The sequence below is a fragment of the Apodemus sylvaticus genome, chromosome 18, assembly GCF_947179515.1.
Source record: "Apodemus sylvaticus chromosome 18, mApoSyl1.1, whole genome shotgun sequence".
Classification (NCBI taxonomy): domain Eukaryota; kingdom Metazoa; phylum Chordata; class Mammalia; order Rodentia; family Muridae; genus Apodemus; species Apodemus sylvaticus.
Genome location: NC_067489.1, coordinates 8,750,591 through 8,769,185, shown reverse-complemented (window position 1 = coordinate 8,769,185; position 18,595 = coordinate 8,750,591). Strand labels below are relative to the sequence as shown.

At 50.3% G+C, this 18,595-nt stretch overlaps 1 protein-coding gene across 1 annotated transcript; it reads right to left on the bottom strand.

Annotated features, from left to right (window-relative positions):
- Nucleotides 1-1,038: 1,038 nt before the first annotated feature.
- Nucleotides 1,039-13,320, bottom strand: Proz (protein Z, vitamin K dependent plasma glycoprotein). The gene is made up of 8 exons (XM_052162433.1): nucleotides 13,236-13,320; nucleotides 11,109-11,272; nucleotides 9,639-9,663; nucleotides 8,902-9,015; nucleotides 7,280-7,411; nucleotides 6,856-6,938; nucleotides 2,514-2,631; nucleotides 1,039-1,659 (listed from the first exon to the last, which is right to left on the bottom strand). Exons 1-8 carry the CDS (start codon nucleotides 13,306-13,308, stop codon nucleotides 1,166-1,168), a joined length of 1,203 nt encoding a protein of 400 aa, XP_052018393.1. The 5' UTR covers nucleotides 13,309-13,320; the 3' UTR covers nucleotides 1,039-1,165.
- Between the last annotated feature and the right edge of the window lie 5,275 nt (nucleotides 13,321-18,595).

Sequence of the window (18,595 nt, the reverse complement as noted above, 5' to 3'; positions counted from 1 at the left end):
AACTGTGACACAATCGCGTGTGTTCACAGCCTCTCTCCACTCAGCCTCCACTCAGTACCTCAGCTGATTTACAACTGACACTGATTTTATTTCACAAATCCTATTTTTTCCCCTTTAAGGCCTCTCTTTGGATAAAAGTTACCAAGGAAAATCCTTGCTGGCTAGGTCGCATAAGGCTGGAAGGCCTGTGCTAGCTACAGGAACAGCAAAGGCAACAACGGTCTTACCCAGTGCTGGATCCTCATCCACAATTCTGACATGCCAGGCAAGATGTGCACATGGGTGCAATGGCGGCAGAACTGTTGTGGGACAAATAGCTGCTTTCTGGTTGATTCTGAGGCCTGCTTTCCGGGGATTCCATGCCTGAGTCTTGACCAAAGGCTTGTGACTGGGGAGGTCACGGGGAGGTCACGGGGCTGAGGTAGAAGCTGCTCCTGTTATTTTGCTAAATGGTCATGTGAAAAATTACCTTCTCAATATTTATGCTCACACTCATAGAGTTGGACTGTGCTCAGCTTTGGCCAGAGAGGCTTCTCTTCATAATAGGCCGCAGTTAATGCAAAGATGCATAATCAGTCAAAGCGTTGAGAGTAAGGGGCCGGGGGCTCAGTCCTTAATCGACAGGCCCCAACTCTCCCATTCTCTCACACCCACACCTCCACCTCCACCAAGGCTTGGGGAAAACTGTCAAAGAGAACGGAGAAGAGCATACAGCTGAAGTGGGAGGAATGATGACAAACGCGCCTTCTGGTCAGAACACTCAGTAGCTGTGGTGACCTGTTCAAGACTGCGCAAAATCAAGCCAGAGGAGATTCTGACATAGATGGAGGTGTGCTCCCTGCTGCACTTGTCACTGGGGAGCTGTGGGCAGTTGATAGCTGCTGGGGGAAGGAAAACCGTGTGGTGTTGAGGGTGCTCCAGTGGATGGCCCCACGCCATACACACAGGTAATGCTAACTGTACTTAGTGGATTCTCAGAAGAAAAAAAAGACACATGGGAGGGGACACGTTGAGGGAAATATAAATGGAGTTGGAGAAGGGAAATGGGACGTGTATGAAATTCTCAAGAGTAAAGAGAAATGTAACATTCTAAGGAACAAGAGGTCATCTTCCAGTGCTAACCGCGACAGGATTTTGACTGCCTGTCAGCCATGTTGGATTTCTGCTACTTCATGATCTGTTTAAACCACATGGAGTATCTCTGGACTGCGGTGAGGAGGAACATGCACGATTGCCCTGGTGGTGGCGGCGAGCCTAGGATCCCTGTGAGGAACCAGGTGCCCTTGTGCTCACGGGTCACCACACTTCCTTCCAGCCAAGGCCCCATCAGCGCACTGCCCTTCTCGCAGCTCGTCCTTGTGGTGACGGTCACATTCAGGGTCTGTCCACATTCCTCCCCATCCGCTCGTGTGACTGGAAGCATCATTGGCGAGGTAGCCAGGTCCGTGCCGTTAAGTATCCAGCCGCTGAGGAGACCCTTCGTTCCAGGGATGAGGACGTTCTCCGCAAAGTCCTTCTCTGGGACACAGACAGGGAGCCCTGAGCTGGGACACTGCAAGGGCTCCTCCAGCTCCAGCAGTGCGACGTCGTTCTCCCCGGACTCCTCATCATAGCGCATGTGCACGTGAGTGCTCTTGATCCCGGTCCTCTCGCCAGCACCTGAAACCATGAGCAACCAGCCAGCTTAAGTTTTTGTTCTCAAGGATGAGCTAGCCACGGGGAACCGGTTGCTCAGTGAAACCCTGGCGGCCGTGTTCTTCCCAGACTTGTGTAGAGATCACAGAGTGGGCCGAGCCGACCGGTTTCCTTGGCCTCTTCACACTGTCCTCTAAAAAAACCAAATGTTTATTCTGGAGTACAGGACAGCCCAGGGAGTGGTTTAGAAAACAGGAGATGCTGAAAAGGAACGGCTTCAGGCCCATCTGAACACGCCTTCCAGGGCTTCTCTGAGCATTTGGCTCGTAAAGGAAGGGGGGGTGGGGGTCTCAGCTACCAGCTTGTTTGCATAAGCTTTTAAGGATAGGCAGTGAGACACACTCACTTCAAGGCTCGCATTTGTTGTTAAGTACATCCATAGCTGATTATAGGAACTTTCCAACAGGAAGAAATGATTGCATTTTAGGGATGGAGAATGAAACTACAGATAAAATTGAGATGAGGCAGGATGGCAGCCCGAGATGATACGGAGGAAGGATTTGAACTCTACTCCTCTAGGAGGAGGAATTTAAACCCAGCTCCTCTGGCCCTCAGCCAGTCCTCCATGTCCGGGCGGTGGCTCTGCTGCTGGGATTCATCCCGTGCAAAATATCCTCAGCACTGGCCTGCTGTGTTCACATGCTCCTAGACTTGTCCTGTTTGTCTACGCTTGTGGTTTACAGCTATCGCTGTGTTATTGATGCTGTTTTGTGTATTGTCTTAGAAACAACATTTCCAGTAGGAAAAAAATCATTTCATTCCTCTGTTGGATTGCTTTATTTATGAGAGCTTGTAAAGTTCGTGGAAGAGACACTTACTTGCTTTTACACTGATGTTGCTGTGCAGTAACGAACACTTTGCTGTTGTCAGCACAAAGTCTTCCTGTAGTAACACACCAGCACAGAAGTCTTCTCCTCTGGAATTTGTTAATCTGACCTTTTTAAAAAAAGAAAATGGCCGCTGTGAGCTGGTGTGGCATCAGGGAAGTGTAGAGCTGAGGGGGTGTCCAGGGCACCAGGGACAGTCAGTGTCCACATCCCACTGTCTCTTCCATGGTGTCTCTGACACTGCTGCCAAGGTTAGAGGATCTTCCTGACAAAGGAGAGTCATGGCTCTTAGAGTTTCCCTCCCTCTGGAAAAAGAGAAACTGACAGAATTGAAGGGTGGTCACTACAGCCCTCATGTAGCTGCTGGGAATTGAACTCAGGATCTCTGGAATGGTGATCTTTCAGGGGCCAGGGCTTTTGTGACTCCCGACTTTGTATGGTGCAGGGCAGGATGGGTAACTCAGGCGGAGCACACAGAGTGGCAAGGGAGTGGAGCATCCCAGGAGACACAGTGGCAGCAGCTGTAGGATGGACCCTGAAGGAGAGGGCGCAGGGGAGCTGCAGGCTCCGCCGGTTGTCAGGCATCATATGCACGGATGTGTGGAGAGAAATTACTTAAGGCCAGGGACGCTCACTCCAAAGGGTCAGTGGGGACAGTTCTGGGCTCATGAATGCAAAGTAATGGGTTACACCAGCCAGTTGAAACTGTAGCCAAGCATTCGGTATACACAGCAGGGTCTTGTCTCTGTCGGGGAAGCAACTGGCCCAACTGCTGCACTGGCCTTCCCCAGAAAAACCTAAGAGTGAGGCACGATTGCATAAGCTGTTTCCAGGCATCTTTCCACAGTTCAGAGCATCACTGAAACATATTTACAGAGTACCAAGCTCTGTAGATGATAAGTTCTGCAACCCATTAGTGGTCACCAGGCAGGAAAAAAAAAAAAACGTTATCCATGTTCCATACTGAGGAGAAAAGACAGCTGGGCTGACTCAGAATGAATTGTTAGGTGTAAGCACAATGTAGGGCTGATAAAACACTGATTACAATTCCAGAAACCCAAATAACTAAGCAGAAGAGAGAGAGAGAGAGAGAGAGAGAGAGAGAGAGAGAGAGAGAGAGAGAGAGAGAGAGAGAGAGAAGTTAAATTTAGACGGGGGCTGGAGAATTGGTTCAGAGGTTAAGAGCACTGACTGTAACCCAGTCTCAAAAGATCAATCATGGCATGCACTCACTGATAAGTGGATATTAGCCTAGAAACTTTGAATACCCAAGACATAATCCACATATTAAATGATGTCCAAAAAGAATGGAGGAGTGGCCCCTGGTTCTGGAAAGACTCAGTGCAAGAGTATAGAGGAATTCCAGAACAGGGAAGTGGGAAGGGGTGGATGGAAGAATAGGGGGAGGGAAGAGGGTTTATGGGACTTGCGGGGAGTGGGGACCCAGAAAAGGGGAAATCATTTGAAATGTAAATAAAAAATATATCAATAAAAAAAAAAAAGAGCACTGACTGATCTTGCAGAGATCCTGAGTTCAGTTCCCAGCTTTCATATGGTGCCTCATAACCATCTGTAATGGGGTTCAGTGCCCTCTTCTGGTGTGTCTGAAGATAGCAACAGTGTACTCACATACATAATAAATAAATAAATCTTTAAAAAAGAAAATGTAGGTGATGGATAGAGTACGGATTGTGGATTAACACCAGATTAGATGCTGCAAAAGGAAAGATTACTGACCGTGGTGATGGCTATCGACATGATTCAGTTTAAGACAGAGAGGAGCCTGGAAGCGTACCCACCCACTGTGTCCACACACCCACACTGTCTGCACACACCCACACTGTCTGAACACACCCACACTGTCTGCACACACCCATACTGTCTGCACACACACACCCACTGTGTCCACACACTCACACTGTCTGCACACCCACCCACACTGTCTGCACACCCACCCACACTGTCTGCACACCCACACTGTCTGCACACACCCACACTGTGTCTGCACACACCCACACTGCACATACCCACACTGCACATCCATACTGTCTGCATACCCACACTGTCTGCACATACCCACACTGTGTCCACATACCCACACTGTCTGCACACACCCACACTGTGTACACACACCCATACTGTCTGCACACACCCACACTGTGTCTGCACATACCCACACTGTGCACACACCCACACTGCACACACCCACGCTGTCTGCACACACTCATACTGCACACCCACACTGTCTGCACACCCACACTGTCTGCACATCCACACTGTCTGCACACACCCACACTGTGTCTGCACACACCCACACTGCACACACCCACACTGCACACCCATACTGTCTGCATACCCACACTGTCTGCACACACCCACACTGTCTGCACATACCCACACTGTGCACACACCCACACTGCACACACCCACGCTGTCTGCACACACCCACACTGCACACCCACACTGTCTGCACACACCCACACTGTCTGCACACACCCACACTGTCTGCACATACCCACACTGTGCACACACCCACACTGCACACACCCACACTGTCTGCACACACCCACAGTGCACACCCACGCTGTCTGCACACACCCACACTGCACACCCACACTGTCTGCACACACCCACACTGTCTGTACACACCCACACTGTCTGCACATACCCACACTGTGCACACACCCACACTGCACACACCCACACTATCTGCACACCCACACTGCACACACCCACACTGTCTGCACACGCTCACACTGTCTGCACCCCTGGCCTGGCTGCATCCATTCACAGTCTGATAAACGTAGTTCTTGATCCTTCTGCAGCAGAGGGAGACTCTTCTGAAGTGCATAACTGGTCAAATACAGAGAGCAGGTGACCGTGGGGTCCTCGTACCTACTCGATACATCTTCAGTGCAACCCCTAGCCCTATACTTTAGACTTAGGGGGATTTCAGGACTGGTAGTGAAAGAATTATGAAATCCGGAGGACTAGGTTACCTGTTGTGAGGTAAGGTATTCTAGACATGACAAGGAAACTCCATCCAGGAAATAGCAACAATGTAATTGCTTAAACAATAGTGTGTAATGACAACACAAGGCATGCTAACTGGGCAGAGAATTTGCACAAGTCACCCACTCTTACATAAAAGCAGAGCGCCAGTGGATGAGAACAGAGGGAGAATCCGTTTTCTTCTGGAACCAGCTGATAGTTATTCCATCCCAAGTGGGCCGGCCTTGAACACATGTACATGAGCAACACTAAATGGATTTAGTAGGTGTGTGTTCCCCCACTCCCTCTCAAGTTCATGTCTTCTTCCTCTTTAATTATTATTGCAACACACATACACACACAACTACTGGATCCATTTGATGTTGCTTGTATGTATATGTATGAATAAAATACAATAAAAATCTGATTTTACATTTACATATATTTAGTATATATTTAGATTGAACTAAAAATATTGACGCTATTTTCATCTGTTCTTCCTTATATTAGTGTGACTACTGGAAACCTCATCACTGCCCGCACGAGCACTGTACCGGCTTTGAGTGGGCTGCTCCGTGACAGGTAGTGAAGCAGAGGGCCAAGTCCTCGTAGAGCCGGGCGTGGTGGCACACACCTGTGATCCCAGCACTTGGGAGGCAGAGGCAGGCGGATTTCTGAGTTTGAGGCCAGCCTGGTCTACAGAGTGAGTTCCAGGACAGCCAGGGCTACACAGAGAAACCCTGTCTCAAAAAAAAAAAAAAAAAAAAAAAAAGTGTACCACTGAGAGTCACGACCAGAGGAAAAATGGGAAAATCGAATCCAAAATGGTAGCACAGAACAAGGACCAACCAGGGCTCCTGTTGCAGACTTACAAAGCAGAGCGAGCAAGGACTCAATTACTGGCCAACTAGCTGGGACTTACAGCGAGGGGCATGGAGCTGGGGAACCGGGAGGCTCCTGTACATTGTTGACAAATTACATAGGACACCTCTCAAGAGCAACTGTCAGGTGAGCAGGTCTCCAATGCTTACATTCTAAGTCAGTCAACAGAGAAAGAGAGCAAACAGAAACAGAAGCTTGGAATCCAGGCAGGGAGTTCACCAGGGTCTGTGCCAGATAGCCGCCCCACCCCCCACCCCATGCTCGGCCCACTGGCCAGACACATGGCATATCCTGGTGGATGTAGCCAACGCACACTTCTAGGGAGCAAATGATGCAGAGAGCCGAGTTTGTGCTCAGGAAGAGCTTTCCCTCATTCCCTCAGTCACCTCTTTTGGTCAAGAAAATGGAAATAACAGAACAGAGATTGTAACAAGCAAAAGCTGTTACCCAGTGTGCCTACCTGCCAGGGGAAGCTCGGTGGACTCTGGAAGGTTTTTGTCATCCTGATGTGCTCGGAAGTCAGGACCCCGCATGCACATTTGTCTTCGTTTGTGGCGGCGCATGGGGAGAAAATCAGTGGTATCCTCTGAGCAGATGCGGGGTCCACAGTGACACTAGCCTAGTGTCACATCTGAACGCTGGCAGACTCAGGTCATTGGTCCATGGGGAGTAAGGTGAGGCTGACCTGCCTGTTCTTGGGTTACTTAGGGGGCAGTTGTGGATGGCAGAGTAAGGGGCCTTCTGACACAGAGCACTTCCGGGTGCTCCAGCGTGAAGGCCAGAACCTGGAGTCAGCAACTGCAGCTAACTAACTTCAGCCCCTCGGCATGGTGGCGGGAGGAAGGCGGGGTGGAGGGTCACTGCCTACCTCTGTGAGAACTCACCACTTGGACTGCACGATCTGTGGTCCTTGCCCAGTTTGTAGCCCTTTGCACAACTGCACACATAGGATGACTGCCCTGGGTGGCAGAAATGCTGGCATCCATCCGTCCTCTCTGGGTGACATTCATTTTTAGCTGAAAGGGAAGGAGAACTTCGAGGGAAGCTAAAGGGAAGGCTTTGCTGCTGTGACAGTTGATCGCTGTTTACCTGTGCGTGGGTCTGCTCACCAGCCCTGGCGTGGCTTGTATGTTATGTGTACAAGGGAAATATAAATATGGTAATACATCTACAATCCTCTTTCTCTCCAGTCCTCATAGAAAGCTTCCCACACTCAAGTGCCCCAGGGGAGAGCTCATGGAGATGCAGTGAGGTGCACCTATGTTTGCCTGAGGAGGGGGCCACACATGGACGTCTTCCACTGCGCTAGCATCTACATTCCCAGTTGTTTCCTTCCCCAACCAGCAGCTGCTGCCTTTGGATTGTTCCTTAAAAGAACAGAAATGGAACAGAGCCCAGGACAGATGGCTGAGCAGCTGAGGTGGGGCTGAGTTCCCACGGCACAGTCTAGATGCAACACACCCAAAGCATCGCCAGGGACATTATGGCCTGGGAATCTGGAGTTGGGGGAGAAGAGCTGGGCAAAGAACCTTTTCTCCACAGAGCTGGCTCTGGGCTACCAGAGACACAGGAAGAGTTACCTGCATTTATTCCTGTAGCCAATTCCAATTATCAGGAATCCATTCCCTTGGCCCCATGAGGTCATTTGCATGGGTATTTAGGGACTGTTCTTAGGCCTGATGCTATTCATCATACCTACTTTGAAGTCTGAGGGAGGTTAATTAGTTCAAAGCCTGCCTAGACTACATAGCAAATTGCTTTATTTTTATTTTATCTTTTACGTATATGGGTGTTTGCATACGTATATGTGTATGTGTGTATGTGTGTATGTGTATATGTGTATATATGTATATATGTGTGTATATACCATATGTGTGCAGTGCCCACAGAGGTCAGAAGGAGGTATTGGATTCCCCCTGGGACTGAAGTAGCATCCATGTGGGTGCTGGGAATCAACCTGGAAGAGCAGGCAGCCCTCTTAACCTCTGAGCCATCTTTCTAGCCCCATTCATAGCAAGGTCAAGGCCAGTCTGGGAAATTTACTCAGACCCTGATCATAAAAGAAAGTTAAAAGGTCTGGAGATGTTGCTCAGTGGAAGGGTGTTTGCCTGAAAATATGGGACCCTAAAATCAATTCTTAGAACTTAAAAAGAAAAAAAAAAAGACTATTGACTTATGAAGTTTTGCTTTGCTTTCTCTCTATCTGGAGTCAGAGACATTTGTGTACTGCCCGTTCAACTTGGATGCTAATTATGGATTTCTTGGAATGGCCGGGAAAGAGAAGGAGAGGAGACCCCAGGCTATGAAAATGTCAACAGTGCTGGGGCCAGACAGTGGGTCACAGGATGCAATCAGCACCTGTGGCATGATTTCTGGAGTGGGGACAGAATAGGGGAACCAAGGAGCCCCCCTGAGATAAGGAGCCACCCTCCTGTGCCTGAGTGAGCTTCTGTGACTTCCGACAAGGCCCGCTGTGGAGTGGGAGTGGGAGTGGGCGGAGCCTTACCCATTGCACAGGTCTTGCCCTCGTAGCCAGGGGAGCACGTGCAGCTGTAGCTGCGGATGTGGTCCTCACACGTCCCGTTGTTGAGGCAGGGCTGGGAGACGCACGGAGAGCCATCTGTGGGAGAAGAGCCTCTGAGCCTGCACTGTGGGCTCCTTGAGCCAGGACCCTCAGCTTGCTCCAGGGCAGAGGGGGCCACGTTCCAGGTGCCTCCTGTCCTGCTGGGTGTCATGTGACCCCTATGCGTCTCTTGACATTATTGTCACACACCCCATCTTCTACTCATTTCAAAGTGTCCTTGAGGTCACTCGCCCTGCACTCTCTATTTAGCTTTACATCTATTTCTGCTGACACCCACCCCACCCATGCATCTCCTGAGGAGAACCTGCAGAGCAGAGCCCAAGACAAACATCTGGGTTACAGCCACTGTTCCGTGCCAGTCTGACCCAGCAACTTCTGGCCTATGGCGTGCTCCTTCCCAGAAGTTGGACAAACTAAGAGGTGTGGAGCGGGATCCTGAGCCCCAGCTGCCTGGGAAGCTGCAGACATCAACACACTGAAGCCAGAGGCCTCCTTGTGGTCCTGCTGAGCAGAGACTTAGGACCAATGCCCCTCCCTGACAGACATCCCTCCCAGGAGCCAGAGGCCTGGACTATGAATCCATGGGCCCCAGTGGAGACCCATCTCAGAGCAGAAGAGGGCGAAACACAGGCCAGAGAGCTGGGAACACAGGCACTCACCCCTGTACTGTCTCCAGAACTCATCCTGTGGAGGCAAAAGGTAAGAATGTTACCCCAGGTCTCTCTGGACTCAGTCTCCCATGGTGAGAACGCATGGATTTTACTCACTCTTCCAGACATTGTGGAACTCTTGGACTAGTCTATGCCAGGTTACTTACCAAGCCTCACAGGGAGGGGGTGGTGTGTGTGAGCTACATTGCGCCTCCTTCCCAGACTCTGTCCACCTCACTCTACAGAAATGTGTGGCAACTGTCTGAAACCTGGACCCCTCTCTTTGTAAAGGCTCGTGGGGGAGGCTGGAGTGAAGGCCTCATCCAAATTTGCTGCTCAGACTTGTGGTGTGTCCCCAAACCACACTTCCTAATGATGTGTGGATGATGTCACAACTGCTGTTCCCCTCACAAATTTAAAGTTAGAATGGGCTACTTTAAAATCTTTCATTGCTTTCTCTAAATGTGAGACGGATCCTCTGTAGCCCATCAGTCTTTAGGAAGCTATAATTGCTGGGCGGTGGTGGCGCACGCCTGTAATCCCAGCACTTTGGGAGGCAGAGGCAGGTGGATTCCTGAGTTCCAGGACAGCCTGGTCTACAGAGTGAGTTCCAGGACAGCCAGGGCTACACAGAGAAACCCTGTCTCAGAAAAAAAAAAAAAAAAAAAAAACAAATCCAAAAAAAATATATTTAAACACTCTATAGTCAAGAGGTCTATGTTTTATTCACAACCAGTTTTAAATATTGCTACATTATTGCTACATTTACATGTGAAACTATTGCCGCCCTGGGGGCTGACCCAGGACTTCACACAGGACAAGCACTCCACCAATGTACCACACCCCAGCCTAGGAAATTGTTATTAAATATTTTACAACTCATATTCTGAAGTATTTACATGAAAATAGCCACTGTGCCCTAAGGGTTGGCTCCTTCTTCCTGCCTGTGGCAGAACTTGAGAATAATTAAAAATGTCGAACTCTTACCTGATTGTTTAGCATATATATGCATGTGTGAGTTTTCTTCTTCTTCTTCTTTTGTTTGTTTTTCAAGACAAGGTTTCTCTGTGTAGCCCTGGCTGTCCTAGAACTCACTCTGTAGACCAGGCTGGCCTCGAACTCAGAAATCCGCCTGCCTCTGCCTCCCAAGTGCTGGCATAATAGCATGCGCCACCACTGCCTGGCTAAGTTTTGTCTTTCTAAAATTCTCCTGGCAAGTGCAAGCGGCAGAGAATGGTGCTTTGGTTGTGGTGTGATGGGCAGGTCTCCTCAGCTAGGCGGCCTGACCAGAAGGGAGTCTAGAGTGGGGTCCTCACCTGCTGCTGAGGCCAGTTTGCTGCCATCTCTAGGTCTGGCTTCTCATCTGTGAGGTCAGGCTTGCGCCAACCTCACCATAAGAAAATGGACTAACCAATCCCGAGGCAGCTGTGCCAGAGCAGTTAGAAAGCACGCAGGCGCCGAGAGCGAGAGTTTTCGTACCGTGCCGGCATCATTTTCAAACACTTCTCTTGCCTCTTCGTAATTGCAGATTTCCTCGTAGCATTCCTTTTCCAAGTTTCCCTGGAAGAGTTCTTCCAGGAGGTAAGAACTGGCCCGTCTCCATCTCGGCAGAACACGGTTTGCCTTCGAGGCTGGAAGAAACACTGCAGAGAGGAAGAACTGTGTGAGCAGCAGCCGTCTCCCACACAGGCCCTCAGCCAGGCGCTCGCATCCTCACTGGTCAGCTGGGCCTGCTCTGCGCATCCTCACGCCCTGGCTGGGTATGTCCTTTCCCTTGTTGGGTGAGTGGATGGCCCTTGGGAGTTTCAGGCGGACACATTGGCATTTTAGGGATCGAGGTTCCCACTCAGAGAAGCCATGCACTGCCAGCCACAGTAGGTGAGTGTCCACGCAGAATGCAACACCCGTGGACAGACACACAGCAGGTAAGTGCTTCATGGAGAGTGGAAGGTATCCACGTATCAACCAGAACTACAGGAGTGCAGGGTTTGGGTGGCTTCTCCACAGCAGGAAGGAGTCCTGGACAGGCAGACTGAGGCAGACAGCTCTGAGGATGGGTGCACTAGGGTAGGCTGAGCTGCCCCCTCAGCCACAGCTCAGAGTCATGGTTTTCCTTCCTGCACATTCATAGGCTAGAATTGGGCTCTGAGCTCCTCCTCCCCGTACTGCCACTGTGAGGACAGGCTGGGGAAGATGCACATAGCTTGGCATTGATGTGGCTGCAAGGTTTTGTCCATCCCAGGGACAGTGGTGCCTTACGTAGCTCACAGTCACTGTCAAAAGCAAGCTTTCTGGTTATCCACGCCCCCCCACCCCCGCTGTGCAAGGTACCAAGTAGCCCCATTTGGCTGAGTCGTGTACATCCGGGTCACAAAGCTCAGCTCAAGCTGACAACTGTGGTTTTCTGAGCACCTTTGTGCTCAGGCTCAGGTGAGTGCGGAGAGGAGGCAGACAGAGCTTGCCGGTGTAGGCTCCCCCTTCACAGGGAGCTTGCGTTGAACAAACCTTTCCACAGGAGTGTCAGGCATAGATGGAGGGAGAGCAGAAGTCAGAGAGTGAGGTCAGTGGCCCGGAGCCACACCCAGAAGGCCCTGGGGAGACTCAGAGAGGCTGGGAGGCGTAGACACTCCAGGATGGAAAGATCAATGTGGATCCCGGCTCAGGCTGGCTGTCCTGCAGTCTTCTGGCCCAGAATAAGAACACCCGACATGACTGAGCATAGGGACCCCAGTGGAGGAGTTAGGGGGAGGATGGAAGGAGATGAAGGGGCCTTGTCTGGCATCAGTGGGAGGGGAGGCCCTTGGTCCTGTGAAGGCTGGATGCCCCAGTATAGAGGAATGCTAGGGTGGTGACGAGGGAGTGGGTGGGTGTGGGAACACCCTCATAGAAGCAGGGGGAGGGGGGATGGGATAGAGGTTTTGCAGAGGGGAAACCAGAAAGGGGATAACATTTGAAATATAAATAAATAAAATATCCAGTTAAAAAATAATTTAAAAACCACTCAAAAAAAAAAAAAACCCACCCAAAAACAGAGAAAAACAACACCTGACATGTACACGGGCGGGTTGCAGCCCAGCTCTGGCTGAGGTGCCCAGCCTGGCGCACAACTTAGGCTGTACTTGGCCCAGTAGGTCTCTGCTCCTCTCGGCAGCTGTTACCACACTGACTCTTAGGAGGGGGAGGGAGAACACGGCTTGTCCTCTCAGGCTCCTAGAGATAGGATCCTCTCTATAACCATTGAGTACCAAGAGACGGCTAGGTCTGGTGATTCATTCCTGTGGTTCTAGCATGTAGGGAACTGAGGCAGGAGGATTGCCAAGAGCTGAAGATAGCCTTGCTATGTAGCCTTACCCGCACCAGCTTGAGCTGAATAACACTCTGCCTTAAGAAAATGTTTTACCCTTCAGTTACTTGATGTGCCAGGGTGGGTTGGTACCCAGGGGGCCCTCCCCCTTTGCAGAGGAGAGGAGGGGTAGGGGAGGGGCTGTGTGAGGGGGGGAACCCGGAGGAATGGGGGGGGGGGAGCAATCAGGTTGTAAAGTGAATAAATAAATCGATAGGAAAAGGCGAGAACATTTTTAAAAGAATGAAATGGCAAATGCCTACCTGAAAGCTCCACCTGGTGCAGGGCGAGGGTAAGGAAGAAGCCCCGGAGGAGCAAGATGCAGCCAGCAGCCATGCTGACCCAGAGCCCGAGCGGCCCAGGCAGGGCAAAGTCTGCAAGGAGCCAAAGTCCAGGGCCCGGGGAAGCACTGAGGTCGGTATGTGCCTGAGAACACACGGAGGCTGGTCTAGATGGCGCATGGACCCAGAGGCTTGAGGAGGCGCTCTCTCATCACGCTCCCCCTCACCTGCATTTACCGTTAGGGAGAGGTGGCCATGGAGGGGCCTCTGCACCGGTGGGCTGCGGGCTCCTTTCCCTGCAAGGCGCCTTCCTGGGTCCGGCCACAGCAGTGAGCCGGCAGGAGGTCAGCGCCTGCAGGGAATGTGCAGTCGTACAGAGGAGGGTCACGGAGAAGTAACAGAGAAGGGAATGTGATAGTGCAGTGTTCCACGATGAAGACAGCGGGCAGGCAGAGCCGGCAGGCAGGCGAGAGGCCTCCGTGAGCGAGCATGCACTGCCCATCTGAGACACACGGGGGGGGTGGGGGGGGTGGGGGGGGTGGGGGGGGGTGGGAGGGGGGGGAGGGGGGATGAAGGGGTGGGGAGGTGGGGGGATAAGGGGGTGGGGGGGGAGTAGGGGGGTGGGGGGAGTGGGAGGTGGGGGGGGAGTGGGGGGGGGTGGGGGAAGCCAGCTGGCGTCTGGAGCCAGACTCGCAGGGACCCCGAGAAGGAAGAGATGGAAGTCTCCTGAGCAAATGGGTCCTTATATCAGTGCGACTGGTGCCTGAAGGACACTCACAGGGGCAAAAATCTAATGACACCTACAAACACAGTTGTTTATTAAAGCAGAGAGTGAAGGAGACAGAGCGGCAGCCTATCCTCGCTCAATACACACAATATGGAGTTTTTTGAAAGTTGGCTGAGAAACTGTATCTTTAGTGAGTGAGCTAAGGATCAAGCAGGTGACATTCAGCAGTCTGGAGGTCTCTGTGCCTCCTAGGGAAAGGCCGGAGAGATCTGTCTGTGGGGATCCATGCCCTAAGCCAGATGGCTCCCAGGGCTGGGAGGGGAGGTAGACACAGTCCCTCCAGGAGCCCAGAAGTTATCTCCAGTTGGCAAGCACTCTCAAAGGAAAATTTAGTTTGCCCCAATAGAGTCCCACTGGGTATACAAATCACACTTTAAGTCAGGTTCCACGCCCAGCATGTGGCCAACACACACACACACACACACACACACACAACCGAGATCAACGGTATTTTTTCAGGGTTTGTTTGTTTGTTTGTTGATATATATTTTTTTGTCTCACAATGCTTCATCTGGGCATCTTACCTTACAGGTCTTCTGTTTATACATTATAGCTTCAGATTTTGTGGGTTTTTAAAAAAGATTTATTTATTTATTATATTACTACACAGTAGCTGTTTTCAGACATTCCAGAAGAGGGCATCAGATCCCATTACAGGCAGCTGTAAGCCACCATGTGGTTGCTGGGATTTGAACTCAGAACCTTTGGAAGAACAGTCAATGCTCTTAACTGCTGAGCCATCTCTCCAGCCCAGATTTTGTGGTTTTATGGCGTCTCTGTGTGTGCCTCTGCATCTGTGTGCATGCTTCTTGTGCTTTTTCTTTGGCTTTTTAAATGCTCTTTTTATCCTAGTGTGTGTGTGTGTGTGTGTGTAGCTTACAGGTTTCGGTCCTTCTAGTCTGTTAATGGCTGTCTTTAGTCTGGTATCCAGGATCCAGTAGTTGTTCAGTATACAAGGCTGGATGTCTCAGGATACACCAGAATCCTGAAGGAGTAGGAATTCCAGTAGAGGACCTGACACGCCAGCCAGGGTGAGGGTAAGCAGCAAAGGGAGCAGGCCTGGATTAAAAGTGGGTCTTCCCCCTCAAAAGATTCAATCAAGAAAAAAGCACCTCACAGGTGTGCCCAGCCACTCAGGTCTCAGTTTATTTCAGACAGAGTCACTGACGCCAAGAAGGGCCATCACAGGCCTTAAACTTTTTGTCTCTGGCCTCAGCTATTTCTGACAGTTCTGTGTAAATGTCACCTGGATCATGTTTCTTTTCTGAAAGATTTTGTTCTTTGTTTCCCCCCTCCCCACCCAGGACCACTTTAAGTAAATTCTTTAGATGAGATTGAGGCCCGGGCAAGGGTAGCAAATTCCCAGAGGATGTTGCCCTCCTCGCTCTGAGGAGGGATGCTGAGCCCCGCTCTGTTTCTGACCTCCTGCTCACCCACTCTCTAGGCATGGGCTGGCCAGAGGGCTGTGGGCAGCATGTCCACCCTAGAATCAGCTTGCCTGAACCATCCAGGATATAAAAACACTGAAGACACCTGGGGCTCATGTCCCTCAGCACCGGGAAGGTCATGGACTCTGGGGAAGCCACCCTCCGGGAGCGAAGTCTTTTGTCCTTCTGCCATTTGCTAGGGAGAGGCCAAATATTTTAAATTCAGACCCCATTTCAGAGAACCTGATCTAAGTTTGAACATGGATAAACTTACAGGCTGATACCTAGCTTTAGTTTCCAAGTCGCCCCAGCCCCAAAGTCTCTAGGCTAATCCCTAACAAGACCCATGTCTCCAGATTACACCATCAACAAGACCAGTGTCTACAGGTTATTCCCCCAAGAAACCTGCACCCCAGGTTACAAGCCCACCCCCTGCCTCATGACCCCCAATGTAGAGGGGAGCAGAAATTAAGCTTATGATATGACTCCCGGTACCAGCCAATTATGCTAAAGGCCATCGTAACTTCCCAATTAGAAGCTTGCATCCTCACCTCTCCCCTGCTAGCTCCTTACGTAAAGCTTTGCCCCAGGAGATATTCAGGGCTCTCCCCCCCAACCATCCTGCATGGTGGCAATATGCTGGGACACCCAAGCTCCAATACAATAAAGACCCTGCTGTGAGTTGTGTCAGATTGGTTCCTGTCTGTTTGGGGGTTCAACCCTCCCCTGGCTCTACACTAGGTCTTTTCTTTTTTAATTTGATATATTCTTTATTTACATTTCAAATGATTTCCCCTTTCCTGGCTCCCCCCTCCCTGAAAGTCCCATAAGCCCTCTTCCCTTCCCCTGTTCCCCCATCCACCCCTTCCCACTTCCCTGTTCTGGTATTCCCCTATACTGCTGCACTGAGCCTTTCCAGAACCAGGGGCCACCCCTTCCTTCTTCTTAGACATCATTTGATATGTGGATTATGTCTTGGGTATTCCAAGTTTCTAGGCTAATATCTGCTTATCAGTGAGTGCAAACCATGAGTGATCTTTTGAGACTAGGTTACCTCACTGAGGATGATGTTCTCCAGCTCCATCAGTTTGTCTAAGAATTTCATGAGTTCATTGTTTCTAATGGCCGAATAGTACACCATTGTGTAAATATACCGCATTTTCTGGAATAGTACTCCATTGTGTAAATATACCACATTTTCTGTATCCATTCCTCCATTGAGGGATACCTGGGTTCTTTCCAGGTTCTGGCTATTATAAATAGGGCTGCTATGAACATAGTGGAGCATGTATCCTTATTGCACACAGGGGAATCCTCTGGATATATGCCCAGGAGTGGTATAACATGGTCCTCTGGAAGTGAGGTGCCCAGTTTTCTGAGGAACCGCCAGACTGATTTCCAAAGTGGTTGTACCAACTTGCAACCCCACCAGCAGTGGAGGAGTGTTTCTCTTTCTCCACATCCTTGCCAACACTTGCTGTCTCCTGGGTTTTTAATCTTAGCCATTCTGACTGGTGTGAGGTGAAATCTCAGGGTTGTTTTGATTTGCATTTCCCTAATGACTGATGACGTTGAACATTTCTTAAGGTGCTTCTCAGCCACCTGAAGTTCTCCAGGTCTTATTTCTGGAATCGAAAGTGTTCTTAGGAGAAGAGCCAAGTGAGGACTCTGCTTCTTTCTGTATCAGTTTAGAAACCACCGCCATCTGCCCTGCGATCTGCATGCTCATCACTAACACCTGAGGAGCCTGGGTCCCCATCGCTAGCACCCCAGGGAACCTGGTCCCCATCACCAGCCCCCCAGATCCCACATTGCCAGTACCACAGAGATCCTGGGTCCCAACTCTCAGAGCCCCAAGGGGAGATGCCTCAGTAAATCCAGGATTAACCTTCCCAGACCTGATACTCAGTATCTAGGTGATGGATTTTCTGCTTGTTTTGAAATTATCGGTGATTTTTTTTTATCTTAATGTTTATTGTGGTAAAATATGCATAACATGAAAGTGTTCTTGAGTGAACTGACCTTTTAAATATCATCTTTTGAAATTATTTATTTATTTATTTTTATTTTGTGTGTATTAGTGATTTTCCTGCATGTGTGTCTGTTTTTCTTGCATGTATGTCTGAGTAAAGGAGTTGGGTCCCCTGGAGCTGGAGTTACAGACAGTTGCGAGCCACCACGTGGGTGCTGGGAACCCAGGACCTCTGGCAGAACAGTCAGCACTCTTCACTGCTGAGCCTTCTCTCCATCTGCTCAGGGTCCCCATGGGCTGACCCCACACCCACACAGAATATCATGCTTGTCTTTCTATTGATTCAGGGACCTGTGTGGATGCTGACCTTGTCCTGGGGTTGTTGGAGCCCTGGGAGTTCCTGTTCTTAAGGACAGCCACAAAGTCCATCCCCAGAGGCAGGTGAAACTGTGGTCCCCACTGCTGGCCCAGGCTACAGAGAAGGTGTTCCCCAGTGTCCTCACCACTGTCCCAGCTGCAGCTGCTGAGGTCAGCTCTGCTCTCAGACCCCAGCTCACTCTCGGCTGCTATGGTTCTAGGAAACCAAGTGTTGTTTTTGTTGACTTTTCCAAATGTTGCAATATCTGTTTACAAAGGACTCTGTCCAGCTCTTGATTTGGGGGAAGTTTTGTACTGGAACCTTTAAACTTTGCTTAGGAAAGTTATGTAAAGTCCAAGCTATAGGTTCTTTTGGGAAAACGTTACTCTATTTATTGAACGTAGGCTTGGTTTCCACAAACATTTAACTTGGGACTTGAAAGCAATGGAAGACTAGAGGGGAGAGACATGCCCTGAACCCTGTTCAGCCACGTCATGCCACTCAACGGACACCTGCCTGGATGACCTGATAGTGTCCGGCAGAGTTCCAGAAACTCCCGGGTTAGGCTCACTCTAGAGACTTAGAATCAAATGTCTGAGATAAGGCCAGGTCTTAGGTTTTGCAAAGACCCTGCTGGGGTCTCCTAAGCAAAGCCAAGGCTAAGACTTGGGAGTAGGGTCTCTATTAGCAACTGGTGAGCTGATACCAGTTGTGCTCGGGAAGAAGGGCCTGTGCACATTCAACCCCCAGGGGAACTCCACACACACTCACCAGACAGCCCATCTCAGAAGACTCTTG